The sequence below is a fragment of the Enoplosus armatus genome, chromosome 17, assembly GCF_043641665.1.
Source record: "Enoplosus armatus isolate fEnoArm2 chromosome 17, fEnoArm2.hap1, whole genome shotgun sequence".
Taxonomy (NCBI): Eukaryota; Metazoa; Chordata; class Actinopteri; order Centrarchiformes; family Enoplosidae; genus Enoplosus; species Enoplosus armatus.
Window position 1 is genome coordinate 10009671 of NC_092196.1, and position 21438 is coordinate 10031108.

Consider the following 21438-nt stretch of genomic DNA (forward strand, 5'->3'; position numbering starts at 1 on the left):
CTACTTTACACAACTCAATTTCAACCCTGAGGCTGCTTCTTCAGTAAGCTTTTTATTTGAGGATGAAATACAGACCAACCGGCGCGACATCTTCCAGAGGAGACATACAGCAGGGAGGTGGTGTGGGTTTTATGGTGGCCTGTCTACCTGTGTGTGTGTGTGTGTGTGTGTGTGTGTGTGTGTGTGTGTAATTAGCTCCTGTTTTAAAAGGTGGCTGATCACAGTGATGAGGGCTCAGTGAGAAAGAGAGTTTTAAAGTCCTACTGTGTGTGGCTGCTTATTAAAATAAGTTTGAGGCCTCCCTTTTCTGTCAAAGCTTGATTAGAGAGAAAACCTGAATAACAGGACACATGTTACAACAGCTGACTGAAGATGTTTTGAGATAAACACACATTTAAGTGCAATGGCAACAGGTTGATACAACATGTAAAATGGACTTTAGAGTCTGCACTTGATGGCATGACTCAGAAGAGAGAGAAATAATTCATCTTCATGATTAAAACTCTAAATTTTCAGTGTCCAGTATGTTGTTATACATGCAGCCGAGTAATGTCATGTCAAGTACAATCCTTTCAACAGGCAGACCTGTCCATTAACAAAATAAGTTATATTTTATCAGTCCTCACGGTGAAACGAATCTTCTCTATTTGAGCAATCCTTTCAGGAGCAGTAGCCACCAACAGTGCAGCACGCAGCTCTGAGACCATCCAGTGCTTTAGTCTCAAGGACAATGGCAGGAATATTTCTAACGCCAAACATGTACTACTTACCCACAACCATAATGTTGAGCTCAAAACCCTGCTTCATGGCCTTCCTCCTCATCTGCTCCAGAATGGCGTCAATGCCCACGTAACTGAAGTCCACCCCGGGGCCACCGGCCTTCTCCACATACAGGCCACCCACTGCTGGGGACACCATGGCATCCGGCACCACCGCCTCAGACATGGCACTGCTGCTGTAGCTGGGAATCACCTCTGGCCCTGATTTGACAAGAGAAAGAGAAAGAACGAGAGAAAAGGTTAGAGGAATGAGAAGAGGCGGAATATGCAGGGATTACGGGTATGAAGGGAATGGGGGTGGAGAAAAGTGACATAAATGTGTGATTGGCAATGATGAGAATATGAAAAACTGGTAATTAAGTAAGACGAGGAAGTCGACGAGAGAGGTACGTGGCAGAACATGGTCTTGGAAAACATCCACATAACAAGAAGAACTCTGAGAAAACACCATTTAAACAAGGAACAACTTACTGTACTAAACTGTCAAGCTGCACAAAATCCTAAAGCAATAGCACCACATTTTGGGATAAACGCTTTTTCGCTTTCTGGCCGGGAGTTAGATCGATGCTGCTGTCATATCGGTCTGTTAAATACGAAGCTACAGCCAGCAGCCGATTGAAGTGTGAAAAACAACAATTTAAAGTTTTACAGGGGATTATGTGCCAGACTATTTCTTAGCTCCAAGCAGTTTAAAAGGCAACCAGAAGAAACTTGTTACTGGCTCTAGCCAAGAAATAGACCGGTACATAACCCCCCCATAAAACTACGAAATGCTACTTTTTGACTTACAGATTAAACAAACAAGATATAACGTGTTAATAATTAGTGGGCTTTAGGAGGTGCTGGTAGGTGGATTTTTCCCAAAATGTTAAACTATTCCTTTATTTATCAGCGAATTCTTGATCCATGAAAATCACAATAGACCTAAAACTGGTAAACAGTTCGCTCATCACTACTTTGGATGCATCTGCTGGAGACTTGGAACCAAAGCCTGATAAATCTATTTAGTTGTATTAGCCTGCTTTCTAATCAGACAACACACACACACACAAACACACACACACACCCCTTTTAAAAACACCTCCTGACTTTCAATCAGAGGGGACGGCTGGTCTCACGCCAACATAGCCTTTGGACTCAACAGAAAACTACAAGAAAATATACCCTGTAGTATTAAAGTACTTTGCACTTGGCAGGAGGTTATCCCTGCAGTTTGTTTTGGTAACGATTAAGCTTAATGTCCTCCTGTGGAATGCCTACAACATGTGTGTGTGCAATTATAAGATAAATATTCAATATGTAATATGTTAACAGTCACTAATATGCATGCATGAAGTGGATGTAGCTCTGCTCAATAATTTGTAAAGTCAGCATAGGTGAAGAATGTATAGTGTATGTTTGTGTCTGTATGTACACTACTTCATGTAGCTGCTACCCCTCACCAGGCCTCCCTTTCCCTCGCTCTCCACCGTGCAGTGTTACTGCCCTGTTAATGTGAGAGTTGAAATGAGAGCGACTGCTGAGGCTGAAACCTGATCCACTCACAGAGCTAGCCTGGGTCACACACACAGAGTACATGTTTAAGTTTCTGTACTCGCACACACTCAGCCTTTCTTCCTTTTGATCGCATAGCTGACCTGTCGGCACACACAAGCACATGAACACACGGACCATCCCAAGAATTAAACAGCTATTAGATTCCAGCTCAGGCACAAATTTACCTCCACAACACTTGGCCTGCCACAAGGAGAAGAAGTCCAGACAACTAGCCAGTTCACTCGTATCACTTGGGGAATTAAATCAACAGGGAGTGACACCACACACTTCAAACTGACGCTGCATTGATTAATGGAAGAAACTCAGTGAAGAATAACACTGCTGTGGAAACTCAACGTTGAGTCTTACTTTTATAATGTGCACCATTGTGTGTGAGTGTGCATGTGTCATCGAGACCCACCTATGGAAGCAGCTCTCCTGGCCTCCTTCACCACTTCCCCATCCTGTTCCAGCAGTCAGTCAGCAACTTACTGCAACTTACTGCCCTCCACCTCTCCTCTGCACCTCCCACATTCCCTTTACCTCTGTACATGTCTTTTTCTCTCAACCTCACCCTTTCCTCCCTCCGCACACTGATTCTGTCTTATCTCTCTTGTTGTCGGTTTCCCCTCTCCGCTCCATCTCTTAGTTTTTATATTGTCTTTGACTCCCGTCTTTTTTGCTCTGACACTACTCCCTCACCTTCTTCCTCCATCCCACTGGCTTTTATCTTGAATATTACATTTGTTCTTCCTTTTCTTCCCTGAAACAACCTTTTCTGATTACCATTATCTCTACCTCACACAACCTTTGTTTCTTTTTATTATCTGCTTGCCACTGTCAATCCCTCTCCCGCTCTCTGCTCCACCAGTGCTTGTCTGACAGCTATGTGCTGTAAACAGAGATGTTGGCCAGCGGCGAGCACACCTTGACAGGCAAGGCTGTGACAACTGAGCCTCAACTGAGGCAGGATAGCAGCACAGCATCAAAGGGAATGGACATAAAATGAATGGGGTTAACTGACACTTGAGATAAAAGTATCAGCCTCAGTGTACTCAAATATCATCAGACAGCAGCTGCACCTGCACTAAAATAAAACAACCATCATTCTTCTTCTCTTTTGAAATGATAATCTCTAATTTTAATTTCTGACATTTTACAGACAAAGTGATTCATTGATTAATTAGAAAAAATACTCAGCTAATTCATTGATAATGAAACTATTTGTTTGTTGCAGCCTTATATCTGATGCCTAGATTCAGCCCCAGCTCAATCCATTTTTCCTTCTACAATATGTTGTGATCAGCATGGGTTTAAAATGTATTTTACTTTGATTCACCTAATCAGTGGTAAAACACACAATGAAGCATGACCCTAGACGTTTTTTCAGCCATGACCAAGTTTAAGTGGCTCTGGGATCTGGCCCCTAATCTCTGGTCAGTATTTTAGCTTTTGAAAGCTTTATGTGTACAAACTAATACAGTACCTGTATTCAATAAGAGGTCTTGTCCTGAAATAAGTGCCTCATTTCCTTGTTTGAGTACAGGGTACTGAGAACAATGCTACCCACATCTATTGTATTAACAAGCTGTTTAACAAGTAGTAAAGAAGCACCAATCTCCCAGTGAGGCTGGGAAATAAAGGCACTAAAAGACAGAGCAAATGGGAGAAAGACAGAAAATGTAGTAGAGTTGTCCATCTGTCTATGTATTCCGCATCTTAACAAGCTGGTTTCCTAGACAGAAGCAGCAAGACTCTTCCGAGCACCGTTAACTGTCCGTCACGGATGCACACTGACCCTTTTGCCCAAGTCAAAGTGGAGTCAAACACCGTAAATGACTTGGCAAACATACAACACACACAAAAGGAACACAAAACCCGGGACCATTACTGTGGGAAACCCATCTCTACCAAACAATGAAAATGCATCACTTTCATTACAGGTAGTAAACAGCTCCAGTCCTGTGTCGTCAATTTCAGTAAACTACAAATCCCACAATGTAGCGATGTTGATATAAGAATGTCAAGCTGTAAGTGAAGCGTACTGTGTCAATTCTGTTGTTTTGAGAGTGAATAAAACTAGACTGGTGAAGGACTCAGGAGGAGCTTATTGTCAGACACCTGGATAAACTGACCATTTATCAGAAAGAGGTATTCATATATTCAGCTCTGCTGCAGACCTATAATGGCTCTTAGCCAGTAAACACAGGTGTCAGGAGACAGCTGGTTGGAGCACGACCCTATAAATGTTAAAAGACATTTGACCTCCACATGAAAAATGTCTGGCCCTGGTCGCTTACCAGCTGGTGGACTTAACCCCAACCCTGAGAGACACAGGCCAGTCAAAACACTGACAAACTACAGGTTCATGCCAGTTCGAATAGGGGTGAGAGCACACCACATGCTGAAGGAACATCAGGTATCTGTTTGTGGATGTTCTCACATGAATGATCTGGTTGTGTGTAAACATGGTTGGCAATGAGCCTCTTTCAGCTACAGGCCAAGTGATCTGCCTCCAGAAAAACAATTATGTTGAACAGTTTATCAAATATTATGCTAAAATGCCTGCAGTGTTTGAGATGAGAGTCAGGTGAGTCCTTCTGACTGGTGACGTATATATACACAAGATTCATAGCCATGTTTTCAGGGGCTATAAATCACCTAACAGTGTCTTATGCATCAACAACGTCAGCCATACATCATTGATTCAAGAGTTAATCATCCCTCAGCTCTACTTTCTAAAAGGTTTTCCCCTGTATCAGGTCCAGTTATGGGATGACATGGATAATGTGTTTCCTTTGAGTGTGTAAGAAAGCAAAATTAATTTTAGAAATTGGAAAGCAGAGAATGACTCATGGAGCTTGCTGTGATCCTGTTTTCAATTACAGCCACTAAAGAATATTTTTTTCTTTCTTCCAGCAGTATCGGATTATGTTGCTTTTTGTAAATATGGCCAGCAGCCTCCTATACCACAAAGCATTTTGGAGAGGAGAAAAGAGGAGAAACGAAAGCAAGGAGGAGAAAGGAGCACAAAGTCTAAGTAGCAAGGAAAGAAGGCAGGAGAGTGGGGATACATGAGCATGAGATAAAGAAGAGAAGCAAAAAGGAAGAGGACTATTGAGTAGTGGGAGGTAAAAAAGATAAGGTCAGGAAAAAGAGGACAGAGGAAGGAGTGTGGAATGAAGGAGGAGGAGGGGAGGAAAAAAGAAAAAAAGAAACTGTGAGGAGAATAGCGTTTGTGATTTATTCCACTTTTGGGCCATTCCTCACTAACTACACACAGGCCTCCAAACAGGGATGTAAATACAGTTGAAACCAGCTCAACATGTCCCTGTTCATTGCCTTTTCAAAGCCACTGAAACTACGAAGAACTATGAAGAACACTGTGACTGTGTCGTCTATGTTTAGTGGAGATGTGGTCAAAACCACTGAGCCGTGCCTCAGCTGTCCAGGGTGTTGATCTTGACAGCATGGTGAGCAGGTCAGAGGTCATGTTCCCAGTTTAGGTTGGAAAAGAATTGCGCTGAGGTTAGCCCCCTTATGACAAACCAGTGGCTTGACCTTCTGTACAAACTGACCTGAATCACAAGAGAGGAATCCAGAGAAAGAAAAAGACTGGAAACTTGGACCAAGATAAGTCCAAGCCTAGAAGAGTGATTCACTCACTGAATCCTTGAAACTCTCATTCTTCTCCCTTTATTTAGACAGTTTAGTGTGATTTTTGTATGATACATTATGTCGAGAGAGCCAATTAAACTGTAAACACTTTCAAAACCTTAAAGACAGGGTGAGTCATCAAGATGAGTTTATACCTAATACATGAGTCCTGACAAAACAAGGGAGTGTCAAGATAATGGATCAACTAAACAAAGTTTTCCACATCTAAACAGACAGAATGCTATACAGGGCCTACCCAAAAACCTTAACAGCAGCACTTGTGAGCTCTGACGTTTGACTAGAATATAAATGTACTCATTGCGCAAAATAATATAATCTTAAAGCAGGAGACATTTTTTTTCTTCATGGCATTCGCAGCAGATTCCCTGTGTGTGAAGTTTCTGTGGCCGAGCGTAAAACAGGTCCACCACTGTGCGCAATCCCTCCAGGTGGGGAGGCGGCATGTATTTCATGTCAAGTCCACTACTTGTCTGGAGCTCCATGTCAAACACACATTAGTGGACTGATCCACTAAATGGGTTGTTTGCATCTTTGCTCTGGTCTGAAATCTTTTTACGGGCCGTCTTTAAAAACATCTGCTCCTCTTGTCCTTTATTTACATTCCCAGGCAGGACAAAGGAGGTTTGCCGGCTAGCCTCATCTTAACATGGCTACATTTGTTTTAATGGTGACCCAGATGCTTCTTCAGAAGTGTGTAGGCTGCTGCAAATCTTATTCAATGTGATAAAATCAGAAAGGTTTCTGTGAGGGCCTTCCAATGACTCTCTGGCTTGCTTTTTTACAGTTGATTTCCCCTAAGAGGAGGAGATTGTAGAAACACCACTGAGAAACTTGGGAAGAAAGAATAAAGTGCACGTGGCCATTAAATTACATTGAACTGGGGTTCCAAGCAGCCCTCCAGCAAAGAATCAATTAGATACCCCAGACCACATGGGTTTGGGACAGACCCAGGAGAGGGACATGTACACCCACCTAAACACTTTTTCCCACCCTCTGACAGTGAATCCCTTAATAAAAGGGGGGAAATTGGAGTGGTGGCAGTGCAAATATGGTCTGTTGTGTTATTAAAGTCAGAGTGTTTGTGCAGCAAGGCCCAGTTCCCAGAGTCCTCATCGTTCAGCTCTCTGGAGAAATGTGCCCTTTGACCCCTGCAGGGTCCAACTCGCTCATCATGTCACCTGGCACTGGACATTGTGTGTGTGTGTGTGTATATCTGTCTATTCATTACATGTATGATGTATGTCTACATAATACAGTACTTTGCATGTTTGTAAAGGCATCTGTCACTTCCTCACAGATATAAACAAATGCTACTTGATCTCTAACAGTCTTCATACAATCTCGATACTTTGAGTCTACGAGCTGTATCCATGTCAGTGCAAGTAGCTTCAGCAGCTAGCGTTACTTTGCAGACAGTTGAGAAATGTTTGTAAATTGCAGTAATGACAGTAGAAGCCCACAGGTTTGTCTAGACTGCCAGAGGAATGTGTCCAGTATCCACACTGCGGTGGAGTACAAGAGAGCTGTTGTCTTTCTAGGCTCTTCAACTGCCTCTTACACGAGCAGCTCACAAGAAAAAAGGTCCTTCAACTGCAACAAAGTGCATTTTACAAGGCTTAATTAATATATAATGAAAAACAAGAGTCCGAGGCTCATTCATTTAATTTATAACTAAACAAATACATTTAAGGAAAACAATTCCATTGCAACACTACATTCCTCACATAAGTGTCATTGCAATTGACTGAATTTTTAAGCCTTGCAAAACAATATTCCAACCCTTAAGTGTGTTTACACAAAAGCTAAATGAATCAGGAAGTTGCCAATTTTCTGAGGCAATTTTCTTCGCAAAGAGGCTGAATAATAAGTTAGCAAGCTATTAACTGCTAGCTGCTCACTGACAGGAGTTGTTAAAATCATTAGCCAGGCTGTGGTAGCTCGACAGTGTAGTTCTTTATCTTAACTCATCTTATCTGCGGGGCACAGTGTATCAGTGAAACGGTTGGCTGACAGCAAGCGTGGGTCCACAGTGCCAGGGGGCTCAGGAATCTGACCTCTGTCCTCACATGTACCTCACACAGTCACAAAAGTCAAGCTCATATAAAACATGATTTTCACATACAGTTGTATGTAGATATGACATGAAACAAACATCAGAAACAATCCTTTTTTTTAAATGAATATCAGTATATTTCAACATTTCATAATGAGCTGACAGGTGAGCTGTCGGTAGAACTCATGGCAGGTGTATAGCTGTAAGTAAGACAAAATGCCCACTGTTGTTACTAAAATCAGTGTGATAATATCAGGTATGCCCTTACCCATACTGCATCTACAATAAAAGCTGTGGTACTTTAACTCTTGGTTGACTTTAACTAACTAAAAAGGTGCATTCATTCATCCTCTTTTTTCTTTCAGTGTTGAGACGGGAAGGCTTAAGGTCTCCAAGGCCACTGATAAAACGTTTCTGTGTATATGTGAATGTGTACAAATACAGGTCCATCATTCAACAACACGACCAGCAGGATTCCTTAGACTCTCTGACACACTCCACAATCTGTGTGTGTGTGTGTGTGTGTGTGTGATATAAAGCTTGTCACTTTGGTCCTCTCCAGGCCTCAGGAGCAGTATTTATGGACTGTGACTGACCCACATACAAAGCTCAAGAGTACAAAAGCAGACAATACCTTCAGAAGACCTAACTTTCCCTGCATTGATAGTTGATTAAGTGTGATTCCCTTTTCATGCTGTTCTTATTACATACAGTATACATCTTATATCTTTTTCTATAATTTTACTGCATGGAATGGATGTTAAATATCACTCAATTATTATGGCCTCCCCATCAATGATATTGTGATGTCTGGGCTTCACACCGCACCACATGATAAAGTAGGTGAACTACTAGCTCTTCATACAGTATTACAGTCCTTGTTGTCTATTGTCAAATTCCAACCCACTCCACTTAAAATACTTAACGTTGTTGTTATTACATTATAGAATGTCCTGATTTACAGCTGAACTGTACTTGACAGATGAGGGGCGGTGAAGATTCAGTATTTTACTGAATGTCAGCTGAAGTCTATATGTTATAGCTTTTAAGTACATTGACACCTAAAACACAACTTTCTTATAATGAACACAAAATGCACACATCTATGCGCTTCCAGATGCTAGAAAACTAAAACTGGCTATTCTGAGAATGTACATCATGTCAAGCTACAGAGACGAAGCCTTATCAATTCTAAATGACAGAGCTCTGGTTACATTCATGAAATATTTTGCATTTCAAAGCTATGATGCTGAATTCCACAACAGATACATAATCTTACTGGACGGACTTATTGGCTGACTCACAACAGACAAAGTCACACAAGATACAGAAGGTAACGATGACCTTTTCAGCAACCCATCAAACGCAAGGCCACGTCTGTTCTCGCCTGGCAATGCACAGGGGCCACAACAGAGCTCCTTTCAACTGCTCTCTGTGTGTCAAAGTGTCTGTATGCATGCTTGTGAAGCAAAACAGAGGCGGGTGACTCTCTAAAAAGGTGAAGGGTGGTTGCTGTTTTCCATCAGTTTGATATTATCAGAGAGCAATGCCTTGTATCCCTCAGGTCAACCCTAGACAACAAAGCCTGGATGATACAATGCTGAGGCTCAGCTTTGTTCTAACTGCTGCCACATTGCCAGTTAGCCAAGAGCTCAGACAATCGCTTTCTCACTCAAACTCAGACAGCAAGACTAATCAGAGAAGCAGACATGAAAAAGAGAAACTTAAGATGTATGGGGTGAAGAGAACAGCTCAAACAGAACAAAACAAGATTTTGGTCAAAGTTTGATACATAGTGTTTCCCACTGGAAAGGAATAAGGACTACTTTCCACCAATTACCATTAGCTAAGAGGATTCCTTCACTGTACTTTCCAAAGCAGAAACAAAACTACCAAACAATTGATTCCCTTCCACACTTTGTGGAGCCTACTAACCACATGTGCGGAGCTAACCTTTCACTTCGCTGCACATACACACACACTTGTGTGCTTGCTACGTGACTTGGTAATGGATCACTGTCAGAAACAGCAGAACATGTCCAGTGTGTGGACAATGTCAGGAGGGAGGAAACATGAAAAAACAGAAAAGTGAATTTAAACAGAGTAGGGGCTGAAACATGATGGAACATCCCTTTGTATATATACATATACGTGTGTATGTTATGAAAAGACAGATTGATTACAAAGCTTGCCACAGAACAGACACACTAAATTTGGGGGACAAAGACAGAGGGAATGCAAAACCTGAACAATAGTAATTAAGCACAAGCACAAGCAAATACACACACACACATTCGAAAGAAATGCTAAACCTAAGTGCCATAACTAAAAAGCTTCTCTGCGAAACTTGAACTCAAAAGCCATTTTTCTTTGCAGCCAACGTTTTAAGACAGCCACCATGCACATTAGCATCAAGACTGACACTTAACTCCTAAAAACAACAGTAACATTTAGATGTTAAACAGCTAGGCTCCTGAGTCAAGTATGGAAGGCATGCAGAGATATTTATCAAGTATGTGAAAACAACAGATGATCAAATCCCTTCTTCCACAAAAGAGAAGAAACATGCAAAAAAACGAATGATAAAACATTTACGTACTGTACTTTCTTACAAAATGCACACATCACACACATACACACTCACGCATACACATACTCTCCCGGTATGCAAAACACTCACCGTGTACGAAGCGTGTGTGTGTGTGTGTGCACGAGTTTGTGTGTGTATAAGTCGTCCCCTGCGAAAGTGCAGCGCTCCAGTGAGAGGCCAAACTCAAAGCTGTGGCTCTGGAAGCTCCCTGCCTGTCCCTCCCACCCATGCCTGTCATGTGACTCAGCACACAAGGCAACAAAACACGCCTACTTCCTTTAAATAACCCCCCACCAACAAAGAGGCAAAGCACAAAAAGTACTATGGACTGTGAAAAAGTAGCAGAGTTTAAACATTGTGTGAGGGGAAAAAATGAATGGGCATAACAGAGAAGCTGGGAGATAAAGTGTCGGAGAGCAAAAGGCAGGGACTGTGTGAATGTATCTACACCGAGGTTGCCTGCAGCCTTTGGGGCAGCTGAATGTCCCTCTCCTAAACTCCTGGGATAATTTACAACCCTAATTACCTGGCCTGACCCTCTCATCTGCTCCTCGGGCTCTGCATTCATCACATCCCTCTCATTCCTCTCACACAGGCCTGAGACACATCACATCAAACTATTGGGATTCCCTTTATCATTACATCTGTCGGTGCTCTGACCAACTTTGCTTTTAGTTTTCAAGATACGAACAAATTGCTGCTCAACGCCTTTGGGATATCTGTATTATCGATGAATCAAGGCTGCTTAGTTTTGGAAAATACTTACTGTATCATGAAATATCTCAATTTCAGAATCCAACTTGCAGAAGGAAAGGTTTTTAATATTAATCTAATTCCTATGTGCTGCAGAATGATGAGAGGATATGGAGACATTTGTTCTTTCTCAAAAGGAGAAAATGTTGAAAAAGCTGGGGGTTGCATAATCCCACAGCAACTTAACTGAAATGTTTTGCCAATAGTGAATAACCTGGCAATAACTTCCTCAAAAACACATTTCAATCAACAAAACAATATTACTGGCATGGTGTAAAAAGTATTTTTATTATTACTAAAGCTATTATCAGTTATAGAGCAGACATTTGAGGGTGTAGTCATTTGTAATGTGTTAAAAACAGAACCCTAAATAAAGTCACAGTTTTTCAACATTATTCTTTTAGAGGGGAACCCAAAGAGAAGTTTAAAAGGACAGTAAAACTCAAAACAGTTGCAGATTTTTTGTTCAATAGTCAGGTTTTAAAGATATGGTTTTAAATAACTGAAGGCTGCATTTCTGAGAGCAAACCAATTACTTTGGCTGATTACTATTCTTATGGAGTATGTATATTTGTGTGATTAAAGAGGAGAGGAAACAGCTGTCTCCAGCCTCACAGGAAGTGTAATTATACACCAGTGCAGGGGCTTGAGTGCAACATTACAGCCACACACACACACACACACACAGGGCAGCACCTGCATTCCTCCAGATGAAAAGTCATGTCTCTGAAAAAAGCCAGCATCCAGCAAACCAATCTGAAGCATTGTTATATACCAAAACACAGTATATAAAACCCAACACACACAGATCGCCTTGTGTGATCAAAACCAGGTTTTACCAAATAAGGAGTTAAAATAAACGCTCGTTATACTTAGTTTTACAATGTGGGAAACGTTACGTTTTCCCAAACTAAAGGCCCCGTGTCTTAAAACCTTTCAGTCTTTGCCTTCTCTCTTTTCATCTCCCTCTCCCTGAAACTCCACTTTATCGCCTCAATAAAAACCTGGTGTTTAAACTGGAGATTCTAAAATGTAGATAAAACTGACAGGAGTTACCAGAGTGAGCTTGCTGGTCTCTGCTAGCTGGGTTTTTAATCACCTCAGATCCCATCAACAGTGTATTTCACTGGAGTTCTTGAAGACTAGACTGGCCATTTCTCACGGTCTTCTTTACAATGCAGACATGACGATAGGAGGATATCACACAAGCACAGTGTTACTCCTACCATGCAGCTTTACATTGACAAAGCAAACAAATACATTCTATATCACATTAACAGAGAAACAAATGCAACATGTTCTTTGCCTCCCAATGCAAAACAACATTTAACGCTCACATTCAGTAAATTTAGTACTTACTTTAGAGTGTCATGGCATAGTTGCTCTGTTGTTTAAAAAGGCAAATGAATGGGTTCAGCAGCTTTGTGCAAACAATCACTTGCCAACTCTGAGCTCTAAACAAAAACTTTTCCTCTTTCCCGCATCGCCGCCTCTCTGGAGACTCTGTTCACTAATAACTCAGGCTTGTCTTTTTCTCTTTTACAACAAACCCTTGAGTCAACCTTTCTCTGAGCTCCCCAAAGTTCGAGTGTAAAACTATGTTGCCCCCGTTGCCATTGACACCCAACATACCCCAATTCACTGCAGGCTTTACTGTAGCTCAGTCTGTGTCAACTGCAACTATGTAAGCTGACACATGACTTTACAGATGTTATTAATAGGTTAAAAAAGGCCTTTTGTAAGATAAAAAAAGATTTCCATTCCCTCCCCTTCAAAGTTGCTTCTTTAAAAGACGCTGCCTCCTGAGTGAACCCTGCATGCATGCCGAGTGAGCCAACCATCATTTGTCGATCCTACATAACTTGGCGTGTTCCTTTATTACAGAGTTGCTGCCCTGCTGGGGACATGGCCTTCTCAGATAAAAAATATCTTCATTTTGAGGAGACGGGGGATGGAGTGACAGAAAGCCAATGGCAGGGGCTGATGTTTCGAGGCCACTCTGAGCCAAGATGGTGTCATGTATTGGCAGGCGGAGTACACGGCTGCCTGGCTGACCCCTGACAGCGTTCCTTGCAGCTGTCCAAGGTCTTTCATAACACACAAACATGATGAATAGAAGTAGCATGACTCACTGGGTGCATTATATTAAATGCATCACTGTCTGGTCTTTTTCGTCTGCAGAAAGTGTGCAGAGTGAAGTGTATGCTATGTATGAACATTTGTGAGTGTCTTATAATTGTATCAAAGGGAACACAAGCAGTTTGCTAAATTAGCATATAGTGGGTTGTGGTGCTTTGGGAGGATGGAGTTAAGTTGGTCAGATCCTGCTTCAATTCTGCCATGCAACATAATAGTCATTCAGTATCGGTGTATTTAGCTGCACCATTGAACAGTACATGTTGAGGTTTCTGAGAAATACAGAAAAATCAAGAAAAAAAACAGCAACGAGAGCATCTTCATACAACATCATTTGTATGATGCTCTTGTGCTGCCCTTGTGAAATATGTGGGCGGTGACCACAGAGAAACTAAATGTTTCCTGCTTTTTGACTCTTTCTGCCTTTCCCATAGGGAATACCAAAGCCTCCATATACGATATTAAGAGATCTGTCTCTGTGTGTGTGTGTGTGTGTGTGTGTGTGTGGGCTTATGGAGGTGTCACATGAATCCACTTCTCTGAGAAGTACTTTCCTGGTTTAAATGATTTATAGTAAACAGAAAACAAACACTGAAAACATCCTCTCACATCTCCCCCTACACTGAACCATGTGCTGTAAGTAAACAAACAGAGCGAGGTAGCTGATCTGCTGTTTGGTGTGTGAGTGTAAACTATAATGGGCTTTGAAAACGGCACTGACACAAAGTTTTTACAAGCTCCAGGCTTGATACCATCCAGGTGTGTGAGACCAACTACCTGTGTGATAGCATCTCCTGCTGGTTGCCGATGGAGTTGCAGCAGTGCAGGCATCTGAACAGGGCAATTAAACATCATAGTTACAACTTTAACTATTCCTCATTCTGCAGACAATCAGTTAAACATAGAGTTAAACATGCTATTGATATCTGGTGGTATCAGCTTCGAAGAACAAGTATGTATTGGTTGTTTAATAAAATAATCAGCTTTCTGCATGTCTACAGGCACATGACTGTTAAACCACTACAACACTGAAAGGGAGTACTACTTTTACTTGGATCGAGAAGGAAGTTTCTCCGGATGTGTGCTCAAACTTCCTGTAACCACCAGTAACGCTTGTTTCAGCAGTGTAATTTACAGAGAAACTGTAACCTAAAAAGGAGTTACGCCTGCTCTCACACAAACACAGAGATCAGATACCTGACAGGAGCAGACCAAGGCAGGTGAGCTCTCATATTTTCTGATTGCTAGTTTTTAATTAACCATCATTTCACCTGATGTGTGAAGCATTTAACTTAAGACTTCTTTCTGAGTGTTCTCTCTTCTTTATATTACTATCCCTCCAACGATGTCCGTGGAAACACAAAGAGGATCGTAATAAAAACACAAACTTTGGAAGATAAACACTTTTGAATAAGTCAGGCTGCTGAAGCCTCACATTAACGTCAGATAAACTTTGGAATACATTTTTGCATGTTTTAAAAATAGACTTGAAAAATTGAGAAAGTACAGTATGGATGAATAATGTATAAATATCTTTACAGGATAATGAAGATGTCAGGAAGAGACCTGAGTTGCTCTGTAGCTCTGTTCCTTGCCCTGACCTCTGTGTCAGCTGTACAAAGGCTCAATTCAATCAATGATTTGAAAAATATCAACTTTGGCTGATCTGTACCCAAGCACAGTCTTGTGCTGCTCCATTGGTTTGCCAACGCAGTTCACATCGACAATACCGGTGACATACGGCTGACCTTTGACCCAGACAATGAGGATTACACTGGGGAACACAATTTTTGTTGCGTTAGGTCTGACAGCTGTTTTTAACTAATTTTTGGGTGCGGAATCCAAAACTGACCTCAGTTTTTCTCTATCACGTCAAGTTTTTGAACTATAGGATCCCCGTTTTCTTAAAAAATCTGAAAAATACTGTACTTAACAGATATGTGTGTGATAGTACTGACCTATTGGGAGCTGCACACACCTCTCACCGCACTGTCTCAATTATGACTGCACAAACAAGTTGCCACGTAGCTGTAGATGAGTCCAATCGTAATCAGCTGGCAAGTCTTACTACAGCTAATCAGTGGAATTTTGCTTATCTGGAGGGTAAGCTGTGGAGAAAAAACTTGACGTGCTAGAAAAAAACTGACTGCAATTTTGGAATCAGCATGCCAATTTTAGTTTTAATCAGCATAAAAATCTAACTCAACAGAATTTTTTTTTCAAATTGTTCCCCAGTGTTATGTCTCACATCATTATGGCAACTATGAGGATCTGTTACACTACAATAGAAACTTGAATCAAGAAATGTAGCGTAACATACATAACTAGAATTAGCGCCCCTGCGGTTGTATGTCTCCGCCAACCCATCAAGTTGCAGTTTACACCCATGTCTGTCCAGACTCATGATACATAATACAAACTTGCCAAGTATATTTTGGCTTAATGGAAGTCATCACTATGTTGATGGTACATATGTATGATACCAATGAAAATGCATTGTTGAACTGTGGCCAAAAACGTGTTTTGTGAGGTCACAGTGATGTTTGACCACCAAAATCTAATCAGTTCATCTTCGAGTCCAAGTGTATGTTCGTGCCAAATTTCAAGAAATTCCCTCAAGGCGTTCCTGATACATTCACGAGAATGGGATGGACAACACACCTATAAACGGCGCGGTGGCATAAAAATGCAGCCTATAAAACATGTATATAGACTGATTTGAAATGTATCGGTGGTAAGTGAATACTGGCAAATAAGCTAGACACAATTACAAACCTCCTAGTTCCAACTTAAACCTGCAAAGGATAGTTTCCATCCTAAACCTGCTCATAAAATTCACAGGTGAATCACAGAATTACTCTTCTCTTCACAGAACCACTGCATTAAAAACTGAATAAAAATCAGATTTTTTCATTTCTACAGGCACATGACTGGAAAACCTCAACAAACACTGAAAATGAGTACTACTTTTCTTTTCTTGAATACAGAGGGAAGTTTCATCCAAACAGCTGTATTATTAAATTTCTCGTAAACATCAGCAATTCTTGTTTTGTCAGTTCTGTTTACAGAGAAATTGTAACCTAGTTACGCCTGCCCCCTTTTTTTAAATACAGAAGGAAAATTCATCCAGATCATGAAACTTCCTGTAACCACCAGCAACGCTTGTTTCAGTTTCATTTACAGAGAAATTGTAACTTAAAAAGGAGTTACGCCTACTCTCACACAAACACAGAGATCAGATACAGACAGCAGCAGACCAAGGCAGGTGAGTGCTCTTATTTCCTGATTTCTAGCTTTTGATTAACCATTATTCCACATGATGTGTGGACTCAGGCTGCTGAAGCCTCATAACTTCAGGTAAATGTGGGAATACCCTTTTAGAAAGAGTGAGGACTGTGGATTTTGTCCCCCATCTCTTACATTGGAAGCACATTATGCCCAATGTTTGAAATGTGGCTGAAGAAATTAAGCAATCTACTGCATCTAGAGAAAATTAGATTCACTATGTAAAAAAGAAAGGGACTGTCGTTAGTCTGATCAGAAAATTAGAGTGAATGGTTAATGGTCTAACAATATATTATGTGATAAATTATGTGTAAGTTTTCCTCTTTTGTGTTATGGCCAATACTGTTTTCAGGGTTTTTTTTGTTAGTTTTTCATGTTTATTTGTTGTTTGTTCCGCTGTATTTCTATACCACTTTTCAAAATCAATAAACAGATTGATAAACAGAATGTTATTTATCTAAATAAAAACGTAAAATATGAATGAATGAATGGATGAATAATGCAGGCAATCATTTTTTAAATATCTTTACAGGATAATGAAGATGTCAGGAAGAGTCCTGAGTTGCTCTGTAGCTCTGTTCCTTGCCCTGACCTCTGTGTCGGCTGTACAAAGGCTCAAATCAATCAATGCTTTGAAGAAAATCAACTTTAGCCAATCTGTGCCCACGCACAGTCTTATGCTGCTCCACTGGTTTGCCAACACAGTTCACATCGACAATAACAACGTCATATGGCTGACCTTTGACCCAGACAGTGGAGATTATGGCTCACATCATTATGGCAACTATGAGGGGCTGTTGAACCCACTGCCTCAAGGAAATGTCAGATACCAGTACTACACTGTTGGCAATCTCAATCAAGACACGCCCATTCAACTACCATCTTATGTTGTCCGTCCCCCAAGGGAGTATGAGGGAAGAAACAGGGACAGGATCATAATTAGAGTCAGGGAGCAGAACACAGGACAGCAAGCCTTGGAGAGGATTGACCAGGTGTATATCACACAGCACTATGAGACTTCTGAACATCAGGGGACAGTTTATGATCCAGCTCATACCTACCACATCACTACTAACCTCTTGCGACAGATCAGAGAGTTTTCTGTGGGAGAAAACCAACAGACACTGTCGTATCTCAGAAACCGCTTTGGAAGTAACGCCGATGATTTCCAGTTAAGGCACATCAGAAACACATGGGGTAACCTTGCTTGCCTTGGACTGCTGTTGTTTATTGTGATCCAGGAAAAGTACTCCTCTAACCAACACAACAACAGACAAGAAAACAACAACAGACTGGAAAATGGCAACAGGCCAGAATACAACGGACCAGAATACAACAACAGACCCGAAAACAACAACAGACCAGTATACATCAACATACCAGAATACAACAACAGACCCGAAAACAGACAAAATCATTGCCGTCGTCATGCTTTTGCGATTTGCTGTTTTTTAATAACAATTTTAGTTTTAATAATAATTTCATACTATATTAGCTTTATTTACAAAAATGCTTAAGTTTGTTAGTAACAGCAGAAATTCTTTTGTATTACAAAAGTATTTGAACTGAGATGAAAATGACTTTTATTTTATGATATATTTATTTATATCATAATGCACTGCTTTGGTATGGTCATAAAGTTCCAGGCTTCATTCATGCGGCAATGTCATGCTCCAGCATGTCTAATCTAATTGTAATGATTTACTGCTGATTCATCCTGTGTCTGATCGAGATGAAGATCATGTAAATTGCTCTGATTTATAAATGAAACAGATAAGTGAAAGGCTCGATGGTCTGAGACGGATACACTACACTGATAATGTATTAGCTTTCAAAAGTTTATTAAACTATAATTTTTCAGGCAGACCCATGTCAGTGTTTTTATTTTAAGTTAAAGGAAACTGGATCAGCACAAGTTAAGTTAGATGTGCAAAATCATGAAGACAGGTGTGTTTTGTAACAGCATACATGCCTCATGCAAAACACACACCCACACACACACACAGACAAACGATTCATCAGACCATTTCCATCCCTTGTGACATGCACATGTCCTTGTTTCTAGCCAAGTCCCAGGCAGGCCTATCAAAAGGCCTTTATGTTTGTGTGAAAGAGATGAATTATGTTTTATTGTGGTGAACCTAGGCTAGCACTCAGCAGGCCAGCACATGACCCAGCAGCTCATAAGATAATGAGTCATCAAAACTGTTGCAGACTCAGCTATAATTAAATACTAATCAAAGGTTCCTCTCAAGAGTTCAGACCCAATTATTAACGACAGGCTCTGTTGTTTGTTTAAAAAAAAAAAAAAGTCTAAAAGCTGACATATTCGATCATCTATTCATAAAATTCCCTCTAGGTGTGAATTTGTTTGATAACCAGGTCAATGTGAGGAGGAATGGCAGTCTGCAGAAAACATTTTATAGCTGCCACAAAATAAGATAATTAAAATATAGAGAGGGAAACTTGTTTTTGTTTTCGAGTTCATGAATTTACTTATTCAACACTGAAGAGAAACTCATCAATTATTGACCTGCAGACAAGTTCCCAGAGTATTCTGGGGAAAGCACAGAACCAAAAACACATGTGCATGTATTTCCCTACCTTTATGTAAACCACATTGAATTGCCTTTGTGTGTCAGCCAACCTTGTCTTACTGTGCTGAACCTCACAATCAGTCAGGGATGTATACTCCTCAACCCAGTCATCCTTAATGTTAGCCAAGTTTATGCATTCAAAATTACTTGTAAAAGTGCCTTTTACCAGATATTAAAATTGACTCTGTAATATGTCAAGGTCATAAGGTCAAGGCAAGGGACAATGAACTAAGATGAGGAGTGAACAGAATGAATGAATTAATGAATGAATGTGTGTGTCGGTCTGTAAACATGAGACCGCATCCTGTTGACCCACCACAAGACTAGATACAGCTGCTCATCATTATCCGACAAATCACCCGAAATGGAGCACGTCATTGCAGCACCTTGTACTTTACGACAGCTGCCACAAAAACATCCAGATTATCGCTTATCATCATGTTCATTGGTCACTCTCCCCAGGCGAGACATTCCTAACCATGTCATCTGTGTGAGGATATAAGTGCAAGCACATGAGCACAGACACACAAACACACTGCAAGCCCAGAGGCAGGTACACCACAGTTAAATATCACAAGATCCCTCAAGCAATAATCTAATAGGACAAATGGGCCACACAAATACACTTTGCCAGTGTCCCACCGGATACAGTATTGACACAAGCAGCAACAAAAGTAAACAACAAAGACATAAACTGAAAACATTCCCAGTTTTCCCTTCTAAAAAATACAAAGTATTTATGTAAAAATAACTACTTTAAAAAAAGCTGAATTTTGCTGTGTGTACTTGTTGAGGAAATGGAAAGTAAATTGTAGTTTTGGGCATGTCGTCAAGGCAGTGTGGTCTGTCGGTTTAGTTTTACTCCCAAATGACTGGAGGTTAAAGTGGGCTTTTCTCATTTTGTTTTCTCCCTGCAGACGAACTTTACAGGAAATCACACTCTCTTTCTTGCACGCTTTACGTCTCTCTCCATTTTCCTCCCTCTTCCCTTCTGGCCACTGACCCTCCTCTCTTTCTCTCTCTCCACCTCCTATCTGCGTCTCGCTTCTTCCCAAGCTTCTCTCTAGCAGCGCCTCCCTCCCTCCACATGCACGACTGAGCAGGAAGGTGGTAATCTGAGCCAAATGTGGCAGAAGTTGAGATTTAGTCCTCTCACTTTTACTTGCTCATTTCCTTTCTACTGACACGTTTCAGATATTTAGCATCCATTTACAGACTGACTCACCAATACTGTGGTATCTAACAAACTATAGGAAATAAATATCCTCAGCTAGAGGCCAAAATAATATGAAATCCCTAGCTGTGTGCAAAGGGAGTGAAGTGGCTAGAGAGACACAGACAAAATTGGAGGCTTTCTATTTTTATGTAGAATGTTTTATGACCTCCAGATTTGGAATGTATCACCTCCCAGCCGCCTACGCCTGGATACTGAGGAACCAATGAGCACAGCTGATTCCAGATAACAGTGCGCACACACACACACACACACACCAGTATAAAGATGAGCTGTTCTAATAGAATAAGAGTTAGGGAAGGAACTAGCATAAATAAACACACATATTTTCACACCATAACAAGAACCGGCTCCAAGCTCAAACCCTACTGATGCCTACTTGTGAATTAACACAATGAAAAGATAAAACCATGCCACTGAAACTGTAACATAACCTATGCTCCATAACTCAGTCTTGTAGTTATACTAAACCAAAAATGAAAAACAAGAGGCTGCAATTGATTACACCCCGTGGTAAAAAAGTAACAGATGGAATAAACACAATTTAGGTATACATAGAACTTTACCATTAATTCAGCTACAGTTTATCCTGAGGGTGGCACTACAAGAAAGGTCATGGGGTACCCTTAAATATTAGGTTTCATCCACTGAGGATGAGGAATGTCCATAGCATATTTCATGGAAATCCAGCTATTAGTTTTCAAGATGGCTTGTTGTGCACCAAGGTGTTGCTCCAGAGCTAAGATTGCCCAGATAGAGGCGTTATAACATCGATCAGGGGATGACTGATATCATTG

General features: G+C 40.9%; 2 protein-coding genes across 6 annotated transcripts in view; one reads left to right on the forward strand and one right to left on the reverse strand.

Annotated features, from left to right (window-relative positions):
• The window catches only part of septin9a (septin 9a), a 62056-nt gene that overhangs the window by 8075 nt on the left and 32543 nt on the right, over positions 1-21438 (reverse strand). For 4 of the 5 annotated variants that reach the window (XM_070922700.1, XM_070922701.1, XM_070922703.1 and 1 more), the window contains one exon: positions 771-980. In XM_070922700.1, the coding sequence (XP_070778801.1) occupies positions 771-980 (210 nt within the window). Of the gene's footprint in view, positions 1-770; positions 981-10726; positions 10807-21438 lie in introns of those variants that run through there. The other variant, XM_070922704.1, reaches the window with a different exon arrangement.
• On the forward strand, positions 16753-18668 carry LOC139299797 (uncharacterized). Its single transcript, XM_070922705.1, has 2 exons — positions 16753-16790; positions 17343-18668. The coding sequence occupies exon 2, from the start codon at positions 17347-17349 to the stop codon at positions 18325-18327; it is 981 nt and encodes a 326-aa protein (XP_070778806.1). The 5' UTR covers positions 16753-16790; positions 17343-17346; the 3' UTR covers positions 18328-18668.